At 68.1% G+C, this 14,273-nt stretch overlaps 3 protein-coding genes across 3 annotated transcripts; 1 reads left to right on the plus strand and 2 right to left on the minus strand.

Moving 5' to 3' along the window:
• Positions 1-1,610: 1,610 nt before the first annotated feature.
• On the plus strand, positions 1,611-2,438 carry UCN (urocortin). The gene is made up of 2 exons (XM_069806531.1): positions 1,611-1,713; positions 1,957-2,438. Exon 2 carries the CDS (start codon positions 1,975-1,977, stop codon positions 2,278-2,280), a length of 306 nt encoding a protein of 101 aa, XP_069662632.1. The 5' UTR covers positions 1,611-1,713; positions 1,957-1,974; the 3' UTR covers positions 2,281-2,438.
• A 4,558-nt stretch (positions 2,439-6,996) lies between these two features.
• On the minus strand, positions 6,997-10,308 carry TRIM54 (tripartite motif containing 54). The gene is made up of 10 exons (XM_069805344.1): positions 10,024-10,308; positions 9,513-9,685; positions 9,102-9,273; positions 8,920-9,015; positions 8,579-8,812; positions 8,294-8,316; positions 7,968-8,092; positions 7,608-7,709; positions 7,357-7,395; positions 6,997-7,143 (listed from the first exon to the last, which is right to left on the minus strand). Exons 1-10 carry the CDS (start codon positions 10,189-10,191, stop codon positions 7,133-7,135), a joined length of 1,143 nt encoding a protein of 380 aa, XP_069661445.1. The 5' UTR covers positions 10,192-10,308; the 3' UTR covers positions 6,997-7,132.
• Positions 10,309-11,895: 1,587 nt separating this feature from the next.
• Positions 11,896-14,051, minus strand: DNAJC5G (DnaJ heat shock protein family (Hsp40) member C5 gamma). The gene is made up of 4 exons (XM_069805347.1): positions 13,838-14,051; positions 13,477-13,690; positions 13,205-13,358; positions 11,896-12,623 (listed from the first exon to the last, which is right to left on the minus strand). Exons 1-4 carry the CDS (start codon positions 13,948-13,950, stop codon positions 12,541-12,543), a joined length of 564 nt encoding a protein of 187 aa, XP_069661448.1. The 5' UTR covers positions 13,951-14,051; the 3' UTR covers positions 11,896-12,540.
• Between the last annotated feature and the right edge of the window lie 222 nt (positions 14,052-14,273).

Here is a 14,273-nt window from a genome sequence, read left to right on the forward strand (position 1 = left end):
CCAGTCTGGCCTCAGGCACCATGTGGGGCTGCAGGGCTTGGCCCAGGCTCTCCCCAGCTCATGGGATGGGTGCTGCTGGCTGGAGGCTGTGGATGGCAGGAGTTTGAAGCCCTGACGTACTGAGGCTCTCACAGCTCCATTCAGGGGTGCAGAAGGCCCTGGTGTGTTGGCAGCAAGCAAGCTGTGAGTGTGGCACAAGCCAGGCACTTGTCCACAGGAGCAGCCAGCCCCACGGCACAGGGGCTGCCAGGGCTCAGGGGCTTGAGCCCAGCCCCTGCTGAGGGCTCTGCCCTAGAGCCACAGGGAGGTGACCCCAGGTGCCAGCCTTCATGCTGGATCCACGTCACAGGTGCATGGCACCGTGTGCTGCCTCGCTGCTGGCAGGGCTGTGCCCCACCACCTCTGTGCATCCCGGTGTGGGATGCACTGTGTGAGGGGCTGGGCTGAGCCTCTGTCCCCAGGCTCTGCCTAACAAATACTGGCACCGTGGAAAGAGCCCACTCCGGGCCCGTCTTGGCACCTGCACCAGCATCAGTGCTGGGTGTCAGCTCGGCTCCCATCCGCCCGCAGACAGAGGCACGGGGCTGCCAGGCAGGGCCGCAGTGCTGCCAGGGAGGGTCTGCAAGCAGGCCCACCAGCAGCTACCTCACCTTTTGGCAGCAGTGGCCGGTGTCCCGGGCTGGAACATCCTGCATGCAGCACAGCACTGTCGGCTCCGGTGCCTTCACTCTATGAGTCACGGAATTTGGCTGGTGGTGCCTAGCTGCTGCGCGGGGCTGTCTGCAGCACCCGGTGGTTTGACCGGGGCACCATGAACTCTGCCCGAGGCACGGTGCCTCCAGGCCCTGCCACAGCCAGGTCGTGTATGCCCCACCCGTGACCATCCTGTGCCAGTGGGTGCTGCTGGCCGGGGTTCCCCCCACTCCCTGCTCCCCGAGACGGCCCCGCTGCCGCGGCTGGTGCCTGCCCAGGACGCCGCTGCTCAACGCGGCCGCCGGGCCCGGCCTCACCCGGAGGGTCCCACGCCGGGGAGCCGCGGGTCAGTCCGCTCGCCCGTCCCGGCGCAGCTCAGCGGCGCACAGGGCTCGGGCAGGGAGGGGGGGACGGCCCGCCCGTCCGCCGGTGCCCCGGCCCGCGCTCTCCCGGCGGGTCCTGGCCCTTCAGCACCGCGGACAGCGGCACCGCTGGCACCGGGGCTGGGCCCGAGTGGCGCTCGGTGAACGGGGCCGGGAGGGGGCTGCCGGCGCTGGGAGGTGGAGCGGGGAGAGCAGGGGGTGCCGGGGGGAGCTGGGGGACCGGAGGGCAGCACGGCCGGCGGCTCCCGGCCCAGGGCACCTGCCGGCACCGGCCGCGCCGCTCCCCTCCGGGTGGGCGACAGAACGGAACGGGGGTCGGGGCCCCGGAGACCGGGGAGAACGGGGCCCGCCCCACCGCCCCGTCGTCCCGCCGCCCCACCGCCCCGCCGTCCCGCAGCCCCACCGCCCCGCCGTCCCGGCGCTCGCTCCCGCTGCCCGGTCCCCCGCTCCCCGCCGCCGTCCCGGTGCCCCTCCCGCCCCCGCCCCCCGCCGGTCGGTGCGTGCCCGGCGCTGACGTCAGCCCGAGCTCCGGGACCTATATAACCACCGGCCGCGCCGCCGGCTCAGCTCCCGCGGGACGGATCGCGCTCCGCTCCACCGCCGGCGCACCGGCAGAGCACAGGGGACAGCGCACCGGGTACGGGACGGTGCCTGGGTTACGGGGCGGCGCACGGGACGGGGGCGGCACACCGGGCAGCGCCGGTGCGGGGGACCGGGGAGGGAGCAGCGCGTACGGGACGGTGCGGGCGGCCGGGGAGGGGGCTCCGCGCCCGGGACGGTTCCCCTCTCGCTGCCGGGTACGCCCTTCCCCTCGGGTCCCCCCGGTGCCCCGGAGCCGCCCCGGTCTTTCCCCGCTGGCGCTGAGCCCCCGGCTCCGCAGGTGCGGACGGAGCCGAGGATGCGGCGGGCGCTGCTCACCCTCCTGCTGCTGCTCGCCCGCCCGCCGCCCGCCGCCGCCCGCCCCGCGCGCCCCGACGGCTCCGTCCCGGCGGCCGCGGCCGGGGCCGAGGCTCGGGACAGCCCGCTCTGGCCGCCGCTGGTGCCGCCGGCCCCGGAGCCGTGGCGGGCGCGGCGGGACGAGCCGCCGCTCTCCATCGACCTCACCTTCCACCTCCTGCGGCACCTCCTGCTGCTCGCCCGCGCCCAGAGCCAGCGCGCCCGCGCCGACAGCAACCGCCTTATCCTCGACGCCGTCGGGCGCTGAGCGCCGTCCCGGGCCCCCCGGGACCGCGCCGGGGTCCAGCCACCGTCTCAGCCTCCACGCCGTGCGCCGCTCGGCGCCGCACCGGCAAACTCACCGACACCTGCACGGGCACCGACACCGGCACCGGGCTGCACCCGCCTCACTCTCGGCGCTGGGGCAAGTGGGCGCGGTACCGGCCCCAGGACGGCCCCGCACCGATTTTATAATAAAACGTGGTGGAAACCCGAGGCGTGAGCAAATGCGGGGGGGGGGGGGGCGGCCGGGGGTCACCGGGAACGGGGGGATGGGATGAGCAGAGCTGGGCCGGGGCCGTGCCGGAGCATCTGGGTGGGCAGCACTGAGCACACTGGGGCTGGGGCCGGGGCCAGGGCCAGGGCTGCGTGTGGCCCTGGGGTGGGGGGTGTCTGTGAGGGAAGGAGCTCCCAGCCCCTGAGGCGAGGAGGCAGCCGTGGGTGTGGTGGGAAGCGAAGGGCACAGATCAATGGAACAGCGGGCGCATCTCCGCTGGCGAGCAGGGCACAGGGGGTGCTGCACCCACATGCAAGCAGCCGGGGATGTGAGCAGGGGCAATGAGAGCAACATGAGTGGCACCCCCCCCCCGAGCTGCTGTCAGAGCACCGCAGCAGGGTGGGACGGCTTGCAGGGCTGGGGACAACGGACACAGGCCTTTCAGAAGGGGCATGGCCACCTTGTGCAGGGGCACTTCGGGGTGGGGGGCTTCTCTGTGGGGGACACGGTGCTGCTGAACGCTGCAGGGTCAGGACTGGAGCAGAGGGCAGGGAGGGGGACACTGTGGTGGGGTGTGTTTCAGATCCCTGATCAAGAGAACATGGATGAAGCCTTCCTGAGACAGCTGGAGGAGGTTCAGCTTCCTCATGGGTGGCCCCACTCCTCACAGGGGCCTTCAACCTGCTAGAAGGGCAGCACAGAAGGAGTGGAGCAGTGGGGGGGGGTGTTGGGGAGTGTCTGGGGATGTGATGGCAGCAGCAGCAGAGGTCAGCACCCAGAGGGCAGGCAAGAACACAGGCAGCAGGGTGCAGGCCCTGGATTTCAAGGGAGCCAGTTTTGGTGACCTTGTAGGTGGGGTCTGGCAGGAGGCAGTGATGGATGAAGGAGCTGGGGAAAGCTGAGAGGCCTTTGAGGACGAGCTCAAGAGTGGTCACAGGATGGCTGAGGCTGGAAGGGGCCTCAGGAGAACTCCCACTCCAACCCCCTGCTCAGGGCAGGGGCAGCTGGAGCTGGTTGCTCAAGGCCATGTCCATCTGGACTTTGAAAGAGGAAGGTCCATCTGGCCATGAGGAACTTGGAACTGGAAGACTGTACTGGCAAGAAAGACCATACTGGAACAGGTTCCCCGGAGCATCTCCCTCCTTGAAGCTACTCAAAATCCAACTGGACCCAGACCACTGGTTCCAGCTGAGCCTGCCTGAGCAGGGGCTGGGACCAGGGGTGCTCCAGAGGCCATTTCCCACGCTGTGCATCTATGGATGCACAATCTCTTGGACCAGCCTGGTCCAGGCACACTGTTTAATCAGCCTCACCATAAAAAAGGGGTTTTTTCTGAGAAAAAAAAAAAAAAACCTTTGGAAAAAAGTTTCAGTGGAATCTCCCGTGTTTCAGTTTGTGCTCATTGCCTCTGGTCTTAACACTGGGCACCATTGGGAAGAGCCTGGCTCTGTCTTCTTTCCCTCCCATCAGGCATGTGTTCACATGGATTCAATCCCGCTGAGCCTTCACTGCTCCAGGCTGAGCAGTCCCAGCTCCTCCTCATGCAGCAGATGCTCCAGCCCCTGCAGTATCGCTGTGGCCCTTCCCTGGACTCCAGAAGTCGCATCCTCCTCGCACCAGGGAGCCCTGACCGGGCCAGGACCCTGCATCCACGACCTCTCCATGCTGCATGGAGGGGAGGGCTCGTCCCCCACAGCCTGGGATGCTGTTGGCCCCCTCTGCTGGGAGGGCACATTGCTGCCTCCTCTTCAGCTTGGTGTCACCACAGAGAGTGGTTTGGTTTTTTTTTTGCTGTTCCCCTTCATGTCCCTCAACAAGTTCAGCTCAACAGGGCCTCCAGAGCCGAGCAGTAATGCTCAGCACACTCACAGGCTCCCAGGTCAGTGCCTGCAGGGATGTGCAGCAGAGCTGCCCACCAGGACCAGGGAGAGACATGGTTGTACCAGGGGGTTGGCCTGGAGACACTGGGAACCCATGGTGGAGATCCATGGGGGGGGGGGGGGGGGCACAAACAGACAGAGGGGACAGATGACAAAGTAGGGATTTAAAAACATCACCTGGGTGTGCAGGGAGCGTGTCAGGCAGCCAGATCTAGCCAGGGCAGGGACATGCAAGGTTAAGGAGAGCGTCCACCCCACCTTGGGCAGTTGGAGGCTGCCCAAGGGACAGACTGGGGCTGTGGAGGGCAGGAATGAGTGACAAGCACCTGGAGATGGGGCTGAAGGAAGAAAACTACCCGAAATAGAGGAGAACCAAGCTGGGGCTCTCCTGAGATAACTCAACGCCCAGAAGTGGCACCCAAGAATGCCCAGGGGCTGCCAAGGTCCTTGTGAGCCCCTCTCTGTCATCTCTGGAAGGTGACGGGGACAGGGGGACATCCCTGAGAGGTGGAGAAGGGCAAATGTTGCATTCCCAAATGGCCCCAAATGGTTAGTGCAGGGATGGAGAGACCACACAGCCTCACCTCAGTCTCCAGGGACCATGTGAGCCCTCCTGGGACACATTTCTGGCCCATGAAGGAGCAGACGGTGACCTGGAGCAGCGAGGCTGGGGCTGCAGGGTCAATCCAAGCCCCCCCCCCAGCCACATTGCCTCTGCCATAAGCGATGGCTTGGGGACACAGGAGAGCAGAGACACTGCTTAGCCCATCCTAGGCCGATGCTGAGCATGTGTGCCTGCACTGGGATGTGGGGTCTGGTACGTGGACACAGGTGGGTGCGGTGGGTGGCCTGGGGGCCCATGCTCTGCCAGGGGCTGGTGGTGAGTGGGCGCTGCAGGGCACTGCACCAGTGTCACCTGCTGTCAGGGAAGCTGGGCAGCACTTGCCCAAGTTTATAGGTAACACCAAATCTGCGGGGACCAGTCACTCTGCTCGTGGGCAGAGCTGCCACCGGTGGGACCAAGCCAAGCTGGAGGAAGGGGCCAGTGGGGACCCTACACAAAGGCAAAGTCCTGCCCCTGGGAAGGAAGAGCCCCCAGCAGCCATGCAGCTGGAGCCCACATCTACAGTGGGAGTGAGTTTGGCATGATGCCATGAGGCGGGATCTGTGCCGGGCCACGTCCTGGGGGGGACCTGTGGTGCCATGTCCCATAGAAAGGGATGGTGATGCCATGTCCCGTCCCACGGACGGGGCTCTCCCAGGGCACCTGCAGTGTCACACTATAGTGGGCTCAGCTGCAACATTAATCCCTCTTGCCCACTTCCCTGCTCCAAGCAGGTCTCACGCTGGGGTTAGCTGGAGCTGCCCTGGCCTCCCTAGACCCATTTTAAGGGTTGCTGTGCTCTTGGGAGTTTTTCCTGGTATCTGATGGGAATGTCCTCTGCCCCAGCTTGTGTCACCAGCTCCTGTGCTGTTCCTGTGCCCCGGGGGCAGTCTGGCTCCAGCTCCCTGCACGCCGGGAGGTAGCTGAGGGGTTTTCTCTTCCCCTAGCTGCACAAGCCTGGCTCCTGTCCCCACTGCATCCCCTGCCCAGCTGGGTGTCTCTGCCCGTTTGCTCGCAGGGACCCAGACTGGGCCAGGAACCAGATGGTAGCAGGGGAAGGGTCCTGCTGGCACAGCCCAGGCACAGGGGTCTCCTTGGCTGCCAGGGCACCCCCGGCCTCCCAAGCAACCCTCCCCCAGGGCCCAGCTGCTGTCCCAACCCCGTGTTCACCAGGACCTGCCATGCACTGGCACTTCGCTTCCCCCTTTTCCGTGGGCCCATCCTCCAGGATCCTGCACCCCAGCCAGTTTGGTGGCCCCAGGCTTGCTGTGGGGTGCCCAGGTCCGCTGGGTACTGGGGGTCTCAGAGAGGCCCAGCAGCCAGCCCTTGCTGAGCCCCAGCGGGGGCGGGGGGGTGGCAGCGGAGGGACATCCCTGTGGTGCCCCAGTCTCAGGGGACCACTCCAGCCCCAGCCTCGGCCCCACGAAGAGCCCCTTGCCACGTGCATCATCTGCTGCATCAGCTGTGACGCCACGGCGGCGCGGGACAAGGTGGGTGACGCAGCCAGCACTGCCGCAGCCCTCCCGGGGGGCCCAGCCAGCGGGACGGGGAGCACGAGCCCCGACCTGGCGCTGATCGTGGCGCTCCCGGCTGTGTACTCAGCCAGCTCATCCCAGTACTGTTTGCTCGGTGCACCCAGGGGACGGTGCTGCCGAGACTGCGTCCAGCCCAGCAGGGGGGCTGGCAGAGCTGGGGGGGCCGGATGCAGTTCCTTGCCCCCAGGCAGAGGCTGCAGGCAGGGGGGCAGAGCCCCACTTGCAGGGTCCGAGGTGCGACGCTCCCAGCCGCAATCCTGCCCTGGGCTGCCAGGGCCAAGCTGCGCCGGGGGGGCCCTGGGGATGCAGCCCCTCGTGTGGGGTCCTGGGGGCACTGCTGGGGTGGTGGGGCTGGGGCCCAGCTCAGTGGGGTGGGGGCTGCATCCGGGCTGGACCCCGTGGAGCCAGTGCAGAGCCGGGGGGGCAGGCAGCTCCCTTGTCCACCCCACACACCACACCAGAGACAACATCCTCACACACAATTTAATGTCAGAGTGGAGCACCTCCAGCATTTGTGGAACTACAGCAGCAGGGCCGGAGCTCACTGAGGGGCGCCAGGGACAGTGATGAGCTGGCGGGTGCCGATGCTGCCCCATGGCACCAGCTCAGTGCTGGCCTGTGTGGGAAACAGGCCTCAGCACCATGCGGTGGGGACCCCGGGACCCCTGGCCCAGCCCCCTGGGGGGGCCCCGAGGGGTGACTCCTCCCACTCACATCCCCATCTGTCCCCAGGAGGTGCCTCCTCTGCCCCACAGAACCCTTTGGCCTGGCCCCCCCCATCCCCATCCCCCCCCCCCCCCCGCCACCTCAGTCCCAGTGAGGGTCTCACCATGGGGAGAGCTCGCTGGCTTCTGCCTCGGCCCCACATCTGCAGAGGGAAAGCAGGTGACAAGATGGAGACAGGGACGCCCTGGCACACTGCAGGACCCGTGCAGCCACACAGACACATTGCTGGGCACGGCACAGCACACAACCCCCGCCATGGGCACAGCAGCCCCTGACCACCCCCGCAGCCCTGTAGCCAAGCAAAGCAGCCCGGCATGGCATGGTGTGACATGGCACAACACGGTGGGGACTCACCCTCTGCGGCCTCGGGTGCCTCCAGGCTGTCCAGCCGGTCCTCATCTGCAGCGGCCTCGCTGCTGTCCCCAGGTCCATCTGCCTCATCCTCGCCCAGTGGCTCTGTGGGGCAGGGGGACAGGTCAGCTGGGGCCCTCCCTCCCCATGGCGTGGGCAGCCCAGCATGGGAGCCTGGCCCTGGGCAGTGTTGAGGGGCCACACAGACCCATTCCTGTGCACAAGGGGACGCATCCCCACACAGATCATGAGGTGGTGGTGGGCTCTGCCTGTCTGAGGGCTGGGTGCCCCAGGCAGTCCTGGGTGCCCTGGGCAGTCCCACGTGCCCCCTGGGCATGGCAGCACTTGTCCCAGCACCAGCACCTGTCTGGAACTCAATGGTCCTCAGCATCTCCGCCACATAGTCCACATTGATGGAGAAATGGTCCATGTTCTCGTAGCCGGGCTCCGGGCGGCTGCCCATCGACACTTTGGACATGTCTGTGATCCTGCAGGGCAGGCAGACCCTCCAGGGAGCTGCCAGGGTCCAACACCCATGGGGCCCCTGCATCCCTGGCCATGGCCCAGCAGGGCCAGCCACAGCCATGCCTCCCACCCTGTCCCTGCCCCTGTGCCCCCCCCCAACTCTGCCACAGCCCCCTGCGCCCCCCCACCCTGCCCCTGTCTTCTGTGCCCCCATGTCCACTCACTTTTTCAGGAGCTCCTTGGAGTGCTGTGGAGGAAAGCAGGGGGTCAGTGTCTCACTGGAGCAATGGGAGCTGGGACCCCAGGAGCCAGATGTCACCGCTGCCACAGCCCCATGCCAGCACAGCCCAGGGGCAGCCCCAGATCCTCTGGAGCGACCACAGCCTCCCTGCACAGCCCTGTGGGGCAATCCCAGCCCCCACAGGGACCCGTGGCCCCATCACACAGCCCTGGGGCAGTTCCAGACCCCCTGGAGGGTCCTGGGCCCCTGCACCCCTGCCCGCACAGACCTGCAGGTACACAGCCATCTGGGGCTCCTCCATGGCCTGGATGGCCGACTCCACCAGCTTGGAGGAGGCCTCCAGGTGGTCGCCGTACTGGCGGATGAGGCCCCGCACGCGCTGCACCTTCGCCTCCTGCTCCCGTGCGATGCTCTGCAGCAGCTCCTTCTTTCGCTCCTCCAGGATGCTGTACAGCGAGTCAAAGCGCAGCCCCAGGTGCTGCTTCTGCCGCCGGCCGTTCTCCTGCAGGACCGTGGTGCTCAAGGACTGCCCTGGTCCTGCCATGTCCCCACCATGGGCATGACCCCAGGGCTGTATGCGGTACCCAGGGACACCCCCCCGGTGCCCACCTCGATGGTGCGGCAGATCTCCTCCATCTGGGTGATGATGGCCTGGATCCGGTCATTCCCTGCCACCAGCATGGCAATGCCATCGCTGAGCTCGCTCTGGGACAGGATGGGATGGGAAGGGCGTGAGGGCCAGCTGGGCGGGCAGCCCCCGGGCCCTCGCTGGCCCCCCCAGGGCCACCCACCTTCTGGCGCTGGTAGACGGCGGGCAGCGGCGCGACCTCGCAGTCCTTGTGCGCCCCGAAGACCTTGCAGAGGGAGCAGGTGGGCGCCTCGCAGCGCAGGCAGTAGATGTTGATCCGCTCGTCCTCGTGCTCCTCGCACATGAGGTGCTGCTCGGCCTTGGCGTGCAGGGGCCTGCGGGGGGGCGGGGGGCCGGGCATCGCTGCCCACCGGTGGGCCCTGGCCCCCCTGGACACCCCCGGCTCCAGGGACACCCCCTGGCCCCGTTGCCCCCCACGGTCCGGGTGGGTTTCCCCCCCCCCCAGCCAGCCCTGCGCCTGCAGCCCTCCCACCCCCGCTCGCCGTGGCCTCCCTTTCACCCACTGGGCTCGCTCCCCCGTGGGGTCCCCAGGGCCCCCGTGGGCTCCCCGCACCTGGCCGACTCCTGCTTGTAGATGTCGATGATGTTCTCCACCAGCAGGTTCCGCTGCAGCCCGTACACCCCGTGCCGGTCCAGCACCACCTCGTGGCGGCACGACGGGCACCGGAACCGGCCGCCCGACGGCACCGCGCTGGAGCCCCGCGACTGCCACAGCGGGTTGGAGGCCTGGGGGGGCGGCGGGTCAGGCTCTGCCGCCGGGAGCGAGACCCCGCGGGCCCCGGCCCCCTCCCCAACCCGGCTGTGTGCCCCACAACCCCCGCGCGGGCACGGGCACGGGCACGGGCACGGACACGGACACGTACATGGATGCGACCGTGGACACAGGCACGGGCACGGGAATGGCCCCCGGCGCACCGGCACGACCGGGCCGTCCCCGCCGGACCGGGAACGGCCCCGAGCGCGGCCCGGCCGGCGGTCCCGGCAGCTCGGCCCCGGGGCCTGGGTCGGACCCAGCGCCCACCCCCCCCGCCCACCGCTGCTGCCGGGGTCCGGTCCGGACGCACCTGGAAGACGTCGTTGGCGCACTTTCGGCAGAGGTTGTGCTGGCAGGGCAGGATGACCACGGGCTTGGTGAACATCTCCAGGCAGATGGGGCAGATGAGCTGCTTCTCCAGGCTCTCCATGTTCCGCGCCTCCGCCAGCAGCGGCTTCAGCCCCACCGCGAAGTTCATCGCCGCGGTCCCGGCCCGGCCCGGCCCGGCTCTGCCCAGCGCGGCCCCGCTCCGGCTGCGGCTCCGGCTCCGGCCCCGGCTCCGGCCGCCCGGTGCCCACTCTGCCCCGGCCCCGCTGAGCGCGGCGCTAATTTTAGCCGCCCCCGCCCGCCGGGGCTGCCGCAGCTGTCGGCGGCGTCGGGTGACACTGAGTCACGGCGCCGCGGAGGGGGCCCACCGGCGCGGCCGGCCCCGCGCACCGGCCTGGCTGACCCCCGGGACCGGCTGACCCCCGGGGACTGGCTGACCCACTGAGACCAGCTAACCCACCGGGACCAGCTAACTCACTGGGACCGGCGGAGCCGCGGGGACCAGCTGACCCATGGGACCAGCTAACCCACAGGGACCAGTTGACCCCTAGGGACTGGCTGACCCACTGGGACCGGCTGACCCGCGAGACTGGCTGACCCACCAGGACCAGCTGACCCCTGGGGACAGGCTGAGCTGCAGGGACCGGCTGACCCCTGGGGACCAGCTGACCCGTGGGACTGGCTAACCTCCTGGGACCTGCAGCCCAGGCAGCCTCAGGGAGGTGGCTCCAGGAGCAGGGGCTGAGCCACAGCCTCCCCCCGGGCAGGCGTCCCCACTGTTCCCATCCCACCCCAACCCAGGCCTGAGCCCTTGGCCTGGGCAGAGCCCTGCTCCCCCAGGATGAGCAGCGCTGCTCCCCAGGGGCTCCGCAGGGCTCCCCTGCCACCTCCCACCCAGGGAGGATGAGAGACTGGGGCCCCGTCCCACTGGACCCCAGGTAGCAAGGGCAGGCTGGCAAGGGGTCTGCAGAGCTGGGAGGGTGTAGGACCCACAGGACCCAGTGGGGCTGGGTGCAGGCCAGGGTCCCCCAAACAACAGCGTGGAAGGGTGCCCAGAAGGACCAGTGCCAGGAACACTGCTGTCCCACCGCTCGCCCTGACACTCCAGCTATATTTAGGGCGTGAGACAGAGCCCGTGCAGCTGCGGGCAGAGGCTGCTGCCTGCGGGAGTGGGAGGGAAAGGCAAATGGCTCACCGTGTCCCCCTTGCCCCTCTCCCCCTTGGAATGGGGTGGCACCATCTAGCCCAGGCCCTCAGCCAAGCCACAGCTCCCAGGAGAGCAGGCCAGGAGCTGGGCAGCCTGGCCAGGCAGCTGGCAGACCTGCCCGAGCGGGAGCAGGGCTCCGGGGCAGCACAGCGCAGCAGGACCCACACACCGAGTTGCTGAGACATGCAGTGGAATGAGCTCCAGGGCCAGGGGAGCTGCTCCCAAGCCACGCCACCGCAGCATCACTGCTCCTGCCCAGAATGGCCATCTCCCACAGGGCCTGGGACAGTCCCTGCACATGCCCCAGTGGGACCAGGGTGCCTGGCCAGGCTGCTGCTGCCCTATGTACCGTGGCAGTGAGGAGGGGGAAAAGCACAGCCCCGTGGGAGCCATCACTGGCTGGGGGGGAAACAGAGTTGTCCCAGGAAAGTGACAGGAGACAGAGCGACATTAATCCCTGCGAGAAAGCAGCCCGTCAAGCTGCACTTGGGACACAACCCACCTACACCACACTCAACTCAGCCCACCACCCCCATGGGACCCAAGGCCACAGCCCCCCCACCCAGCACAGGGCAGGGCCAGGCAGAGGCACATCCCACCGCAGAGTGTTCAGGCAGCCCCTGCCGAGAGACCACACAGACACACACACCCCTCCTGTCGTCCTTTAATGATACCCATAAAACCTATCCAAACCCAAGGAAAGTGCCTGTATGGGTCCCAGCCCTGCAGGGAGCCTGCCAGCAGCAGCGAGAGTGGGCTGCAGCCAGTGCCCCGGGCCCGTGGCAGGGCAGAGAGGAAGGGGGTACAGAAGGTGGCACCCCAACCCCATGAGCAGCGTTTGGCACCCAGCACCCATCAGGAGGGTCCCCATGAGGGCAGGTAGCGGGCTCAGCCCAGGTTACAGTGCTAACGGTCTCGGATATGCTCGGCTACCTCTCATAAGCTATGGAGCCTGGCCTGGAGAGGTCTCTGCTCGTGGCTGCTCAGGCCAGCTGCCAGTGCCTGGGGCCAGGCGGAGGCACAGCAGCAGGCGAGGCACTGGGGATGGGGCACAGCAGCATGGGCTCCAGGCCACTTCCACCACCAGTACTGGGAGACAGGAGCATCACTCTGGAGCTTGAGCAGGGGCAGAAGAGCCTCTGCGTTGATGCTGGCCAAATTAACCTGAGATTCTAGCCACCCTGAGGCTGGAGAGCCACCATGGGTGGTGTGACCGGGGTCCCGGAAAGTGACAGTGCCGAAGGAGGATCCCTGCCCCGATTCCTGGGGGAGCCGGTGGGACTGAGGCCAGCCTCAGGCATCAGTCCTGGTGCTGACAGCTGGCAAGGGCTCCGTGCTGGCAGGCGGGGGCTGTGCCACAACAGGTATCTGTGGATCTGGAAAAGAACAGCTGCAGATCAGCAGCTCAGCCCTGTCCAGTGGTGCTGGGGAGCAGGTATCTGGGACGTCCCACAGGAAGGCTCCCACAGACCAAGGCTCCCAAACCTCTAGTCAGCACACACCCATGCAGCAGTAGCCCCCACCCCACGGAAACCTGCAGAAGTCACCCAGTGGCAGTCCCCATAGACATGAATATGGCCAGTGCCCAGGGAACGAAGCCAGCCTGGAGCACAGCTGCTCTCCCCACATTCCACGCCCTGGAGGGCACGGACCCAAGTGTTTCTCAGCCGCAGACCTATGCAGGGGCTTCAGGGGGCCCTCGCCCAGGGCGAATGAGGAAGGAGATGGCCTGTGCAGTGGTTCCCTCTATCACCGTCACCAGCCCCAGTCCAGACAGGAGACACCGAGGGCTGGCTGTTAAGCAAGAGCTGCAGCTAAGTCCGATCCGAGCCTTAAGCCAGAGCTCCATCGCCCACGTGAGATGAGGTGGGGGGAGCTCCCCTGGAGCCCCACACAAGACAAAGCCAGGTGGTCTCAGACACTGGGGCTCGAGATGGAGACAGCCTGCCTGACTCACCGCTGTCCTCTGCGTGCATCTGCTCCTCCAGGTCCTTGGGGTCGACATACTTGTAAGACTCGTCCTCCTTTGGCGGGCAGCACGTCCCGCAGCAGAAGAAGCAGCAACAGCAGCAGCAGCAGCAGGTGAGAGCACTGCAGCACAGAGCCAGGGCCTGCGGAGGAACGGACGGCAGCCCCCGTAAGACCACCCGCGCCGCGCTAGCGGCCAGGCTGCCATCACGGCGTCGGACCGGCTGGGCAGGGCCGAGACAGCAGCAGGGCAGGGCTCACCTGGAACCACCACTTGGACATGAGGAAGTAGTGCTTGACGGCATCGTCGCCGAACTGCTCGGCCACGTAGAGCCCCAGGGAGCCGTACTGGTCGTAGAGACGGCGCTTGTCCTCGTCGCTCAGCGTGGCGTGGGCGCTGTTGATCTCCTTGAAGCGCTCGGCCGCCGCCGGGTCATCGGGGTTCTTGTCCGGGTGGTACTTGAGCGCCAGCCTCCTGCAGGGCACGGCGGGCGGGGTGGGCGCCGGACGGGCCCCGCACCCCTGCCTGTCCGCCCCCCCCCCCCCGCCCGCGGCCTCACTCCTCGCACCGCCTCGTCCCCGCGACGGCCCCCCCCCGCCCCCGGCCCGTGCCCCACCGTACCGGTAGGCCTTCTTGATCTCCTCGGGGGAGCTGCCCTTCTGCAGGCCCAGGACGCGGTAGAGGCTCTCCCCGACCCGGGACAGCTTCCGCTGCGGCCGCCCGGGCTCCGCCATGGCGCCCGCGCCCCGCGGAGGCGGACGGAGGCACCGACCGCCCCCGGCCCGGCCCGGCCCGGCCCGGCCCTGCCCCGCGCCCGCCGCCGCTTCCGCCCGCGCCCGCCGCCGCTCTGCGCAGGCGCCGGCCCCGCGGCCCCGGTACGGGGTGGCGGCCCTGTCGGTCACGCAGCCCCGGCACAGGGACAACACCCGCCCCCCCTCCCCCCCGGGCACAAGGCGACACCCCCGGCACACAGCCTGTCTCCCCTGGCACGCAGTGACACCCCTATCCACACCCCACCAACGACACTCCCATCACACCCCCCAGCACCCCCGGCATG

Source organism: Haliaeetus albicilla, chromosome 18 (assembly GCF_947461875.1).
Source record: "Haliaeetus albicilla chromosome 18, bHalAlb1.1, whole genome shotgun sequence".
Lineage (NCBI taxonomy): Eukaryota > Metazoa > Chordata > Aves > Accipitriformes > Accipitridae > Haliaeetus > Haliaeetus albicilla.

Excerpts from the sequence above, each read along its gene's own strand:
- UCN (XM_069806531.1), top strand. The coding sequence starts at position 1,975 with ATGCGGCGGGCGCTGCTCACCCTCCTGCTGCTGCTCGCCCGCCCGCCG.
- TRIM54 (XM_069805344.1), bottom strand. The coding sequence starts at position 10,191 with ATGAACTTCGCGGTGGGGCTGAAGCCGCTGCTGGCGGAGGCGCGGAAC. Across the intron at positions 9,274-9,512 it reads TACAAGCAGGAGTCGGCCAG|GCCCCTGCACGCCAAGGCCG; the intron begins GTGCGGGGAGCC and ends GCCCCCCCGCAG. Across the intron at positions 8,813-8,919 it reads AGATCTGCCGCACCATCGAG|GAGAACGGCCGGCGGCAGAA; the intron begins GTGGGCACCGGG and ends ACGGTCCTGCAG.
- DNAJC5G (XM_069805347.1), bottom strand. The coding sequence starts at position 13,950 with ATGGCGGAGCCCGGGCGGCCGCAGCGGAAGCTGTCCCGGGTCGGGGAG. Across the intron at positions 13,691-13,837 it reads GAGATCAAGAAGGCCTACCG|GAGGCTGGCGCTCAAGTACC; the intron begins GTACGGTGGGGC and ends CGTGCCCTGCAG. Across the intron at positions 13,359-13,476 it reads TGTCCAAGTGGTGGTTCCAG|GCCCTGGCTCTGTGCTGCAG; the intron begins GTGAGCCCTGCC and ends GTTCCTCCGCAG.